The following is a 14,030-nucleotide window of genomic DNA, read 5'->3' as shown; positions in this document are numbered from 1 at the left end:
TCAACCAGAAACTTACATTCAGCCATACATTTTATACATTTTGATTTATTATATTTTTCATTTGTCCTTTTTAAAAGTTTAATAACTTTGTTTTTTATAGAATTTACTATACTTCATCAAATCTAATATACCACTGATAAGTAAAACACATCATTATGTTATGTGCTACTAAAATATGATGATGCCAATTACCATTGCAAGATGCCATTGATTCTAAGATACATCCAAATTTCAGCGGTGTTAAATTATTTTTAAAATTGATAAAATGTAGTTTGTGTACACTTCACTTCTATTTTAGCAGATAATACTTATATTCCATTTATCATAGTGATATAAAGCTTCCCCTTCAAATGAATTTAATTTAAAAACAATTGATTTAAAGAAAAATATTATGTAAATAGGAGTAGAGGTGGTATACAGTATGGCAAAATCCTGGAGGTGGTAGCCAAGTGACTGTGACTTGGACAGAAAGCCTAGACCCAGATACTGCCCCTTGCCCTACCTGCCAGCTCAGGCCAACCCGACCACCCTCCAGCACTGTGCCCAGATCCACCTGAGGGAGAGCCTGGGTCCTCCACTGAGAATGGGAGAGGAGTTTGAGGTGATCCCTACGCTCAGGTTGAGGAATATGGCTATCATTCATTGAAGGTAATTTAGGAGAGTGAAAAGAAATTCCTAGGAAGTAGACTCATTATAGGTACTGGAATAATGTGGACTTGCCTCTATTTAAATAACAGCATACTCGGAGGTTTCTGTTTTGTTTTCTTTTGAACTCAAGAAATAAGTAAGGAGGGGAAAAAGGCACTTTAGTCTCTGTTGCTGGGCAATTTATTCACTGATAATGGCTACCTAAACCCTAAACACTCAGTTTCAGTGATTATCAAACGAAAGAATGGTCAACTTGGTTCTTCATAATAGATTTATCAGTTGAGAATAACTATGAATAACTTGAAGCAAAATGTATTTCATTGAGAGAGTAGAGAAGTAGCTGATTTCCTTATTTCAGAATAGGAAAAGTGAAGAGAAATCACTTTAGAGGGAGGAGGGAAAAATGGTTAAGTTTCCATTGGGGAAACTGTGCTTTGTACAGCATCTACCTGGCTATTGCAGGGGATTCGTGTTCATCATGCTTCCAGCTCTCACTCTGTGCTAGATCCAGCCCTTGGACTGCTGTGCACATTTCTCTGAGAGCTATGCACAGAAAGAACCCTATGATTTACTCAGTGCTTATTTTTGAAGGTTATTATGAATCATTAACCACATGCAATAGTGCACGAGGTCACAAACCATATAGGTGCTACTGCTTGCCTGTTTTTACAAACTTGATTTTGAAGTTTTTAATGTAGGTGTAATTGAGAAGATAAATTGAATACATATGCCTATTCTAATAAAGGTATTCTTCCGAGTCAGCAAATAATCACATCATAGTAAGCATCAATGAACCCGTTACAGTATAATAAAATGGGAAAGTCTTATAATAAAAGATTATTTATAGCCTATTGGTTATTAGTATAATTTTTAAAATGTAATCAGAAACAATGAGTAAAATTGATAATATTGGAGATGCAGCTGTTTCTACTCACTAGCACAAATAATACTAGCAATAATTCTATATAGTAATGTCAATTGAAAGTTAAATCTCTTCCAAGTTCTTTGTTTATCCTTATGGGTGTTTTTGTTTATCAGATCATTGCTGCACATTTTATAAGAACTACTTCCTGGTATTCATAAAAGTTACTGTCACCATACAGTAAATTTTGAAATTTATTCTAATTTTTGAAATTAGAATTAAATTTTAAGAATAACCCAGTCCTGTATCCTTTCTCCAAGCAGATGTAGTGGTCAGAAAGCCAAATATATTTAGAAAGTAGACTCACTGGGATTTGGTGTCTTGGGTCAGGTTCCCTAGAAGCAGAGCCCGAGACAGGGATTTGGGTGCAGGTGGTTTATTAAGGGATAAACCTGTAAGGAAGTGAGAGCAGCAGGATGGGACAGGAGAAATGTCAAGTAGGATGCAAATCAGATGGTCTATCCATGGCCTGATGAAGGTGGAGGGATAAATTGCACTGTAGAGGATAGCTGTGAGCCTTCATAAGCAAATATTCACAGCAGCTGGGGGGTGGGTGTAGTGGCCAGGAACAGGGATCTGCTTGGAGTACTAACAGCAGTAAATACATCATCTGGTGACTGGAGGCAAGGCCCAGGTGGGGAGGGACAAAGATGGCTCCCAGGTTTGTGGCTTGAACAAGTGAATAGATTCTTGTATATAAGAGCAACACTCCCCTCATAGTACCAAAAATCTAAGATTATAGAATTGTGAAAAGATTCTTCATTTTACAAGTAAATAAATTTTCCTTTAGCTTTTACTTTCTAGGTAAAAATAACAACTTCTTGACATATTTGCATAAGATCAGTTTTCCATTAAAAAATATATAAACTTTTAAAAAATGTTTGCTCTTTTAGACCTTTTCCATTTATTCTGCTTCCTGTTGAAAATAGATCCCAACCGGTTCTAGGACTCTAATAATTGAAGATTCACCTAGGTTCAATCCCAGTATTATGTTAGCTTTTAATGAAAAAGTAGTTATGTGTTGTTCTTATGTATTCATCGTTTACCCCAGAGGTCATCAAACTATGGTCTGTGGGCCACATCCAGCCTGCAATCTCGTTTTGTATGGCCAGAGAACTAAAAGTTTTTACATTTTTAAAGGGTTACTTAGGAAAAAAAAAAAAAAGTATATTCAACATGACTGTATGACTCACAAAGTCAAAAACAGTTACTACTTAGCCATTCACAAAAAAAGTTTGCCGGCACCTACTTCCCATTCATTAGGACCTCAAACTTTTTTCAGAAGTTTGCTGACTCAATCTATATTTTAAAGGAAAATTTGATATTCAGAAACTTTAATAAGTGATTTATGGAACCATAAAATTATTTGTTTTATAAAAGGATTCATCACAGAATATATATACATTCTAGCCCATCTGAAAAATTATCTTAATGGACTTCTTTAACAAATTTAGAATCATTCATTTTAAGTAAAATAAATATGCATAATTTGTTCTCTGTTTTATAAAATGTTCCCACCTGTTTTGTGATGATCGTAAAGAAATTGAAAAACACAAATAGATACAAAGGTTAAAAAATCACCTGTAATTTTGCCATCCAGAGTTAATCACTGTTAACATTTGGCTACATCTTTTTCTAGGCATATAACCATTTAATTTTTAAAATGTGGATCACAATGTATGTCTAATAATATACCTCTTTAATTCATTTAATGTTATAACTTTCAGAAGTATCTTATTTGACTGCATTTATTCCACAGACTGAATATGTCACAATTTATTTAAATGCCTTCCCATTTTTTGACATTTAGGTTGAAGCTAATTTCTCACTATTGTAAATTCCACAATGAGCATCTTTATGCATAAATCTAGATCCTCATTTCTGTGTCCTTACGCTACATTTTTAAAAGAGTAACTATTGTCTCTCTTCCCATTCTGTTCCTTGTCTTCCTTATAAACACATTCTTCTTCCTCCTAGATCTATACGTGATAGGGCTCCTCAGGGCTAGAGATTTGGCCTCTTCTCTTCTCACTCTATCTGTCTCCAGAGGATGTCACCTATACCCAAGCTTTCAAATACCATCTATGTGCTGAGACTTCCATGTTTACATCACCAGCCCCAGATCATTCTTCTAAGCTCCAGACCTATATATCCAAATACCTTCATGTCATCTCCACTTGTATGTCTTATACCACCTCAAACAGAAAATGTCCAAGAAGGAGTCGATATTTCCCTTCCTTCTGCTCCCCTGCCCAAACTCCCTCCTCCTAATTGCCCAATTCAGTAGAGAGACATCACCTTTCCACGAAGTTCCCTACAATAACAATCTGGAAACCATCAGTGACATCTCTCTCTCCCTCACCACCCCCATCTATTCAGTCACCAGGCCCTGTTGAGTCTACAATCTAAATATATCTTTAATATTTCTATTTCACTCCATCTCCCCAACTCTCACCTAAGCCACAGCCATCTCTTTCCTGAACCACTATATTTGCTTCCTAATCAGTCTCTTTGCATCCACTCTTGTCCTGCTCTAGCCTTTCCCCACGCAGTTCTCCACCATGGAGAAAGTTTCTAAAATGTCAGTCTGCTTTTACAACCCCTAAGTAGCTGGTAGGATGAAGATCTTCATGGCAACCTCTCCTCACCTTCCCACCTTCATTTTGTCACTTTCCCTGAACTCTCTTGCTCCAACCTAGTGGTTTCCTTTCAGTTACTCAATTGTGCTAAGCTTTTTTCAGCCTCAAAACCTTTGTCCAAGATGTTCCTTCTGCCTGTAAGACCCTTCCCTCCCTCTTCAGCTGACCAGTCCATCTCCTGACCCTCCCGCAACACACAACACTACCTCCATGTGCCTCTCGGTGTCATATCTGTCTACTTTTTGGTACTTATTATAAATTGTAATCTAAATTGTTCTATATTTTTTTCCTATGTAATGTCTTTTCCTCCCCTACAATGAAGTTCCATTTTGGGGCAAATAGTATTTGTCTCTTTCACCTCTATATCTCCCAGTGCCTGGCACGTAATAGGTGCTCAATAAACATTTGTTGAATTAACAGACCATGGAGTATGAACTTCATAAAGACATTTAAAAGATATTATCACATAGCATTTCAGAAAGTTTGTATGAACCAATTTATAAGCCCACCAACAGTATGTGAGTGTTCCTGCGATCACACCCATCCTGACACCGAGTGTTGTAGTTCTAAATAATTTTTAAACATTTTTACAGGCAAAATTTTACCTCATTATGATTGAAATTGCCTTTCTTTGATTACTAGTGAAGTTGAACACGTTACACAAATTGATAGCCTCTCATATATTTTCTGTGATTTTTAAAATTCATGACATAATGCTTTTATTGAACCATTTTTGTTACAATAAACAGTGCCACCAAACCTGCTTACCTTCATCTGAAGGTCTGGACAGATCTAGGAAATACTCCTCCACAAGGTTTATGTTTAGTCATTGATGATTTCCCCTTACCTGGGATGCTCATGTAATTTATCATGGAAACTGGGACGCTTTTGAGAGTGAGGGAGGGTGCCATTAATAATTATGCCAAGACAACAGGTATAAAGCAGGACTGTCCTGTACAGGCCAAGATGTTTGGTCTCCCTAACTCATTTTCATATAGACTTAGAACTCTAAGGATGTAGGGCTCAGAGCAGAGGTCCAAGTGGTGATCCAGGGGTAAACTGAGGATAATCTTCTTTTTGTTCTGGATTTTAACCCAGATGGCCCTGTGCTGTGCTGTTCAGTGATTCAGTGGCTCACCCTGTGACTTCCTGTTGTCCCCGCTGCCAACTTCACTCATTTACCTCACCTACCTGACCCTTGGAGGCATCTGATAATTTCATACAACTCTCCTTTCATGATGACGCCAGTGGCCCAAAGAGCTACAGGGGCCACCTTGCCCATAAATGCAGAGCTGGTCAGAGGCAAAGCCAAGTCTCTTGGAAGAGTTCTCTCCTATCCCACCTCACCGCCTCCTTCTTCACTTAGAGTGCTTCCAAAGTTATGTCAAGAGGTGACCAGAACAGAGTTTTCACTTCCTAGAGCATCCTGCAAGGATGTTCCTCTTGTACATCAAAGTACAAGGCACGCAGTTTCTGAGCACTTCGTCCCGTATCGGGTAATGTGCACGTGCGCTTCAGTTCCCATCACTTGTAACGCTTCCCTGAGCTCATGCAGTGCGTCTACAAACTTTCCCGGCTTTTCCTAAACGTCTTTTTGTGTAATTTATACCCTTCAATAAAGCTCAAAAAATAAATTCAGAGTTGCTTGCAGACTTGCATTTTCAAGAATTGCGAGGAACTTACGGAAAGTAGCACCTGATGACAGAAAACTTCTGGAAAAAGATGGAGAGTTTAGACAAGTTGAATTTGTGTCAGTGCCATCCAATCTGAGGTATGACTTGATTAGGAAAAGAACAGCAGCCTTCCTCTTCCAATCTTGTCAACAGAGAACAAATTTCCTATCAGTGGAGTTCCTAATAGAGCCTACGTGTACTGCTGTGCACTGAACAACTCCAGGGGGCGTCACTTACATTGCCATCTATGCGAATGGTGCCAAGTGGCCCCTCCTGGCAAGGACCCGTGGTGCAGTTCACAATCCTCCTGGCACTGTACAGGGCACATTCTGTGTGACCGTATGCTAAGGTCCTGACTGACATGCTCTGTGTGACTTTTCTCTGATAAAGATGCTGTCCCTTTGTCACAGTTAGAGTTGCTTTCTTCACCAATGCCTACAGATTTTTCAGGGTAATCTTCATTTCAAACATGCATTCACCTAGTTTCTGTAAGTGCTGTAGTATTTGTCAAGCCAAGTGTCCTGGTTTCAGGTTTAGAAAATAGGTCATTGGAGCTCTCTTTTAAGGGCTGAGTTTTGCCCACATTTTGCTATTTCATCTTTATTGAGGAAAACGTAGGAAATAAATGCAATCTCATGGTTTGCTAGAGAATCAAAACAGTTCAGATGTTAATGTTTTTTAAAGTTTGTTTTCACTAAAATATAGCTCTATAAAAGGAAGAAAGAAAAAAAATTATTTTAGGTGTGTGTAGGAGCCATCTCCAAAATATCTGCACATACAGACTAATAAGTTAAGATCAACCCATTTGCTCTACAGAAATAAAGGAGAAACACGATGTACTCAACCTGCCTAAGGGAGATAGACCTTGGTTTTGAACTAGTAGAGGAACCAACTTTGTATCTCCCAAGAAAGAAAGTGATAAAATGACACAGAGACATTTCCAAAGGGTTTTTAAGCTAGAAGAAGCCTTTCAGTGCATTCACTTATGCATTCATTCAATTAATTCTTACTGTTTGCTTAACACCCTGATGATGAAATCCAGCCCCTTCATGAGGAAACTGAGGTCACAATGGCGGTTAGAGACAGGGCTGGAAAGAAAGCCCAGATGTTCTATATCAGGGACACTTCACCCCATAGTGCTATTAAATATTCCCATGTAGTTACACTCAGGTGATGAAATAGGAGAGCATCTGTGTACTGCGTGTGACTTGCATGTAATTCATGTAGTAAAGATAAAATACACACCCCTCTGCGAGCCATTTCTTTATTACTCTAAATGCCACAAAAAAAGGTTCAGTGTTAGGGCTAATATCTTGAGAATTCGTCTGGGAATTTTGCAAATATAGTAAATCTTTTTTTTTTTTAACATCTTTATTGGAGTATAATTGCTTTACAATGGTGTGTTAGTTTCTGCTGTATAACAAAGTGAATCAGCTATACATATACATATATTCCCATATCTCCTCCCTCTTGCATCTCCCTCCCACCCTCCCTATCCCAGCCTTCTAGGTGGTCACAAAGCACCGAGCTGATCTCCCTGTGCTATGCGCTGCTTCCCACTAGCTATCTATTTTACATTTGGTAGTGTATATATGTCCATGCCACTCTCTCACTTCGTCCCAGCTTGCCCTTCCCCCTCCCCATGTCCTCAAGTCCATTCTCTACGTCTGCGTCTTTATTCCTGTCCTGCCGCTAGGTACTTCAGAACCTTTTTTAGTTTTTTTTTAGATTCCATATATGTGTGTTAGCATATGGTATTTGTTTTTCTCTTTCTGACTTACTTCACTCTGTATGACAGACTCTAGGTCCATCCACCACACTACAAATAAATAAATTTCATTTCTTTTTATGGCTGAGTAATATTCCATTGTATATATGTGCCACATCTTCCTTATCCATTCATCTGTTGATGGACACTTAGGTTGCTTCCATGTCCTGGCTATTGTAAATAGAGCTGCACTGAACATTGTGGTACATGACTCTGTTTGAATTATGGTTTTCTCAGGGTATATGCCTAGTAGAGGGATTGCTGGGTCGTATGGTAGTTCTATTTGTAGTTCTTTAAGGAACCTCCATACTGTTCTCCATAGTGGCTGTATCAATTTACATTCCCACCAACAGTGCGAGTGGGTTCCCTTTTCTCCACACCCTCTCTAGCATTTATTGTTTGTAGATTTTTTGATGATGGCCATTCTGACTGGTGTGAGGTGATACCTCATTGTAGTTTTGATTGACATTTCTCTAATAATTAGTGATGTTGAGCATCCTTTCATGTGTTTGTTGGCAGTCTGTATATCTTCTTTGGAGAAATGTCTATTTAGGTCTTTTGCCCATTTTTGGATTGGGTTGTTTGGTTTTTTGGTATTGAGCTGCATGAGCTGCTTGTAAATTTTGGAGATTAATCCTTTGTCAGTTGCTTCATTTGCAAATATTTTCTCCCATTCTGAGGGTTGTCTTTTCGTCTTGTTTATGGTTTCCTTCGCTGTGCAAAAGTTTTAAGTTTCATTAGGTCCCATTTGTTTATTTTTGGTTTTATTTCCATTTCTCTAGGAGGTGGGTCAAAAAGGATCTTGCTGTGATTTATGTCATAGAGTGTTCTGCCTGTGTTTTCCTCTAAGAGTTTGATAGTGTCTGGCCTTACATTTAGGTCTTTAATCCATTTGGAGTTTATTTTTGTGTATGGTGTTAGGGGGTGTTGTTATTTCATTCTTTTACATGTAGCTGTCCAGTTTTCCCAGCACCACTTATTGAACAGGCTGTCTTTTCTCCATTGTATATTCTTGCCTCCTTTATCAAAAATAAGGTGACCATATGTGTGTCAGTTTATCTCTAGGCTTTCTATCCTGTTCCAATGATCTATATTTCTGTTTTTGTTTGATTCCAGTACCATACTGTCTTGATTACTGTAGCTTTGTAGTATAGTCTGAAGTCAGGGAGCCGGATTCCTCCAGCTCCATTTTTCTTTCTCAAGATTGCTTTGGCTATTCGGGGTCTTTTGTGTTTCCATACAAATTGTGAAATTTTTTGTTCTAGTGCTGTGAAAAATGCCATTGGTAGTTTGATAGGGATTGCATTGAATCTGTAGATTGCTTTGGGTAGTACAGTCATTTTCACAATGTTGATTCTTCCAATCCAAAAACATGGTATATCTCTCCATCTGTTGGTATCATCTTTAATTTCTTTCATCAGTGTCTTATAGTTTTCTGCCTACTGGTCTTTTGTCTCCTTTGGTAGGTTTATTCCTAGGTATTTTATTCTTTTTGTTGCAGTGGTAAATGGGAGTGTTTCCTTAATTTCTCTTTCAGATTTTTCATCATTAGTGTATAGGAATGCAAGAGATTTCTCTTAATTTTGTATCCTGCTACTTTACCAAATTCATTGATCAGCTCTAGTAGTTTTCTGGTAGCATCTTTAGGATTCTCTATGTATAGTATCATGCCATCTGCAAACAGTGACAGCTTTACTTGTTCTTTTCCGATTTGGGTTCCTTTCACTTCTTTTTCTTCTCTGATTGCTGTGACTAAAACTTCCAAAACTATGTTGAATAATAGTGGTGAGAGTGGACAACCTTGTCTTGTTCCTGATCTTAGTGGAAATGGTTTCAGTTTTTCACCATTGAGAAGGATGTTGGCTGTGGCTTTGTCATATATGGCCTTTATTATGTTGAGGTAAGTTCCTTCTATGCCTACTTCTGGAGGGTTTTTATCATAAACGGGTGTTGAATTTTGTCAAAAGCTTTTTCTGCATCTATTGAGATGATCACATGATTTTTCTCCTTCAATTTGTTACTTTGGTTTATCACACTGATTGATTTGCATATATTGAAGAATCCTTGCATTCCTGGAATAAGCCCCACTTGATCATGGTGTATGATCCTTTTAATGTGCTGTTGGATTCTGTTTGCTAGTATTTTGTTGAGGATTTTTGCATCTATGTTCATCACTGATATTGACCTGTAGTATTCTTTCTTTGTGACATCCTTGTCTGGTTTTGGTATCAGGGTGATGGTGGCCTTGTAGGATGAGTTTGGGAGTGTTCCTCCCTCTGCTATATTTTGGAAGAGCTTGAGAAGGATAGGTGTTAGCTCTTCTCTAAATGTTTGATAGTATTCACCTGTGAAGCCATCTGGTCCTGGGCTTTTGTTTGTTGGAAGATTTTTAATCACAGTTTCAATTTCAGTACTTGTGATTGGTCTGTTCATATTTTCTGTTTCTTCCAGGTTCAGTCTCAGAAGGTTGTGCTTTTCTAAGAATTTGTCCATTTCTTCCAGGTTGTCCATTTTATTGGCATAGAGTTGCTTGTAGTAATCTCTCATGATCTTTTTTATTTCTGCAGTGTCAGTTGTTACTTCTCCTTTTTCATTTCTAATTCTATTGGTTTGAGTCTTCTCCCTTTTTTTCTTGATGAGTCTGGCTAATGGTTTATCAATTTTGTTTATCTTCTCAAAGAACCAGCTTTTAGTTTTATTGATCTTTGCTATTGTTTCCTTCAGCAAATATAATAAATCTTTTCCCCACTTCTTCTTACTCTTTATGATATAAATATTTCATTCATGCCTTTTCTCAAATGTTGCCTTTACAGATTAAAATCCTATAAATAGCACTGACCCCTAAGGAAGATGATCTCATCCATACCTTTAGGCTGTTATTCCAGACAGTTTCCTTTCCATGTCAAAATGAATACCCCAATCTCAGGGTGGCTACCTTCTTAAAGGATTTGTTTTGCGGGGAACTTAAGGCATCTAATTCATAACAATGTGAAATTCATTTTCTGAGGTGTCTATACTCTTCCTTTAGACAATGAAATCCCTCAACTTGCTGATTATTGCTGAACTTGTTGACAATTGAGGAGGTTGACTGGAGAACCTATGAGCAGAGGGGAACAGCTGCTCTTGCCAGCTGCCTTTTCCTCTGCATAGACATAAATACTGCCCAAGGAGGCTCTGCAGGGCAGGAGACAGAGAACTCATTGAGGTTGCTGCAAGGAGACCCTGTCTGATATTTTTGCTTAGTCAGTACATCTGTATGCATCTGGACCAAGGGATGCTGAGCTCTTAGCTCAATGACTGAGAGCAAGGATACTGAAGCCCATCTACCTGGTTCAAATCCTGGCTCTGCCACCCGGCTTTGACATTAGTTACTTAACCTTACTGTCTTCAGCTTCCTTACCTATTGATGGAGATACTATTTTTTTATATATAGGGTTTTTTGAGGATTAAATGTTACTATTAATAATTCCAGCAACAAATATCAAGTTCCTATTCCGTTCCAATTACCATGAACAAGATAGAAATGGCCCCTTCCTTCATGGAATTTAGAGTACTTTTTCATACTAGGAACCCTGACCCATTTAAGGCTTGTGAAGTCAGTGGTGAAGTGTGACCACATTTTGTTTTCAATGACTTAGGATAGAATTTTACAAAATAAGAGTTTTAGGAAACTTTAAAAATTTTTTTATATGTATGTGTGACCTGAGTCTTGATATAAAATGGATTTCTTGAGTCTAGTAAAGAAGATAAGAAATTAAACAGCAACCTGGATTCAGCATATGTGATAAGTTCAGTGAGTGTCATGGGAACACAGGAAAGTCACATGATCCCCTTTGTGTGGGTACGAAGAATCAGGGAAGCCTTCCAGGAGGAGGTGGCATTGAAGCTGAGACTTAAAGGATGAGTAGAAATTAACCAAAAGAAGTTGGGGGAGGTTGGGCAGGAAGCAGTTCCTTTAAGGGCAGTGAGGAGCCCTGGTGTAGGAGGAGGCGTGGGGTGGCGGTTGGTTAAGGAAGGAAGGGGAGACTTGCTCAGATTTGCATTTTAGAAAGGCACTCTGGCTGCTTGCAGAGAATGGGCAGAGAGAGTAGGGAGACTGTTTAGTAATTTCAGGACACAGTGGTGGTCTAGACTAGGGTGGGGACAGTGGGTATTGAGAGGGACAGGACCCTGGTGACTGATGGGGAAAGGTGCTAGTCTGGGATGACACCCATCTGACTCACATGTCTGACATCTAATTTACAGAGTTTGCAGGGGACACATCTAAGTCTGTAAGCCCCAAGCCCCTGACTTGAGGACCTGTTCCTGTAAACAGGAAGACAGGGCCTTTCAATCACTTTGCAAATCATCTCTCCATCCCGCTGGACATATCTGTAGACTGTTGCTGGCCTAGCAGTTGGCAGGGCTTCCTGTTCCAAAGTGGGACGGTTCTTGGCAGGAGATGGAAAGCTGGAAACAGAACGCGAACTGGGCTAGCCAGGCACCTTGCATAAAGAGAAAAGAAAAGAAAGGAAACCTGGCACTCTCCCATCTGATCCAGAATATCTGGTCAGAAAATAATTTAAAAGGACAGATAACTCAAAGATGTTTCTATTTGGCTTTGAAATGCCATGCATTTTTGGCAGTGGATTTACCTTGCCAAATGTTTTTCTAAGGCGTCATTTTGCATTCCCTGAACACAGACCATCTGGGCAGCAAAGGGCTGAACCAGAGCCCAGGAGGGAGTCTGGGTGGCTGGCTGAGGAGGTACTGATACTTGAAAATTGGACGGAGACCACAACTCTCACTTATCACCCCAGCTGATCAATACTTGTCTGTCTACCTCTGTCCTGCCACAGAGCAGGGAGCTTTTTCTGACCTAAGCCTTGCCAAGTCACATGGTGACTTGAAAAGCAGCTATCTAGTTCCCAGGACGCACCCAATGCTTTCTTCCCATATCTCTGAACACTCACAGGGCCACCTCTACTCCACAGGGGGGCAGCCAGCTGACCCAGGGCTCCACAGCAACCTCAAAATCAAACCATATTTGGAGCACGGGGCAGGCTGTTTACAGATGTCACCATAAAAGATATTTTAAGTCATAATCGGTCCTGTTTTATAGAAGGGCTGTAAAGGGGCCAGACCAGAAGGCCTCCTTTCCTGTTACTCATAAGATAGCTGCTTCCAGACAAGTTAAAAGATTAGTTTATCTTCCCTGGCTCAAGCCTACCTAAGAGAGGAAAGGGTCGCACTTCACAGAAATCACTTAAACAAAGGGTCTCTCCCATTTAGGACCTAGAAGAAATGTCAGGGTGGCAGCCACTCCCTACTAAACAATTCCAAGCATTCCCCCATTCCTCCATCTGGAGGGTGCCAAGCCAGGGTGGTGGCCTGGTGCAGACTAGAATTCACTGGGAATAATCAGTAACAGACCCAAATCTGGAAGTTCAAGGAAACTGGTTTTCCCCAATCTGTAGTAAAATTAAGCAGATATTTTTTTCTTCTTTTTCTTAAAAAATTTTTTTTGGCTTTATTGAAATATAATTGACATATAAAATTGTAAGATATTTAAAGTGTCCACTATGGTGAAAAATATATATACATACACACACACACACATATGTTGTGGAAGGATTCCCCCCATCTAGTTACATCCATCACCACACATATTTATCTTTTTTTGCCTGTGGGAGGACATTTAACTTCTAAGTGCTGTTTTTCATAATCAGAGAAGAGGGCATTTCCTACTTCCCCAGGGTTGGGTAACAGTTTCTTCACAGTAAAGTCTTAATCCTTAAAAGGTGCTCTGTGACCCATATCCGTTTTCCAAGCGTTGGTTATCTTTCCCTTCATGGAACCTTGTTCCTAAAGAGGACGAGCTGCCAAACTAAGGCCGGCGCTGTGTTTTGAAAAATCCAGCAGAGGTTTTTTTCGACTCGGTTCCCTGAAAAATTTAGGAAGCCAAGCCAGCGTCTGTGCCAGGAGCTTGTGACCTGACACCCACCTCTTCCCCTCCTTTAATGTCCCCTTGATTGGAGGTGGCCAAAGGGGACTTTGGAAGCTCGCCCAAACCTTTAGCTCAGATTCCCCACCTCCATGCCAGACAGCAATCCCATCTCACACTCCTCCATTCCTCATACACACACCTCTCATAGGTCATCCTCGGCGTGCAGCCGGGAGGGGAAAGAAAACGTGAGCTAACGCAACAGGTTCCACCCACAACCTGAACTTACAAGGGGAGACGGCCAGGCGACTGGAGCTGGGCGGTGGAGGGAGAGGAAGCGGCGAGGAGGAAGGTGGAAGGGAAATGATGGTGCATGACCACCAAGCACACGTCACTCGGACTCCCACATGGGCTTGTGTATGTGCGCATGTAGCGGGAGGGAGGTCCTGCAAGGGGT

General features: G+C 39.8%; 2 protein-coding genes across 3 annotated transcripts in view; both read left to right on the top strand.

Annotated features, from left to right (window-relative positions):
• The window catches only part of IQCJ (IQ motif containing J), a 658,546-nt gene extending 653,168 nt beyond the window's left edge, over positions 1-5,378 (top strand). Inside the window, exon 5 of the mRNA XM_060011213.1 lies at positions 5,308-5,378. Coding sequence (XP_059867196.1) covers positions 5,308-5,334 — 27 coding nt within the window. The 3' untranslated portion in view covers positions 5,335-5,378. The remainder of the gene's footprint in view (positions 1-5,307) is intronic.
• The window catches only part of SCHIP1 (schwannomin interacting protein 1), a 575,521-nt gene that overhangs the window by 436,014 nt on the left and 125,477 nt on the right, over positions 1-14,030 (top strand). Inside the window, exon 1 of one of the 2 annotated variants that reach the window (XM_060011210.1) lies at positions 13,903-13,990. The exons of the other annotated variant lie outside the window; for it this stretch is intronic. Within the exon in view, the coding sequence (XP_059867193.1) occupies positions 13,937-13,990 (54 nt within the window). The 5' untranslated portion in view covers positions 13,903-13,936. Of the gene's footprint in view, positions 1-13,902; positions 13,991-14,030 lie in introns of those variants that run through there. 2 annotated transcript variants of the gene reach the window in all.

The sequence above is a fragment of the Delphinus delphis genome, chromosome 4, assembly GCF_949987515.2.
Source record: "Delphinus delphis chromosome 4, mDelDel1.2, whole genome shotgun sequence".
NCBI lineage: Eukaryota > Metazoa > Chordata > Mammalia > Artiodactyla > Delphinidae > Delphinus > Delphinus delphis.
This window is presented reverse-complemented; position numbering and strand designations above follow the sequence as displayed.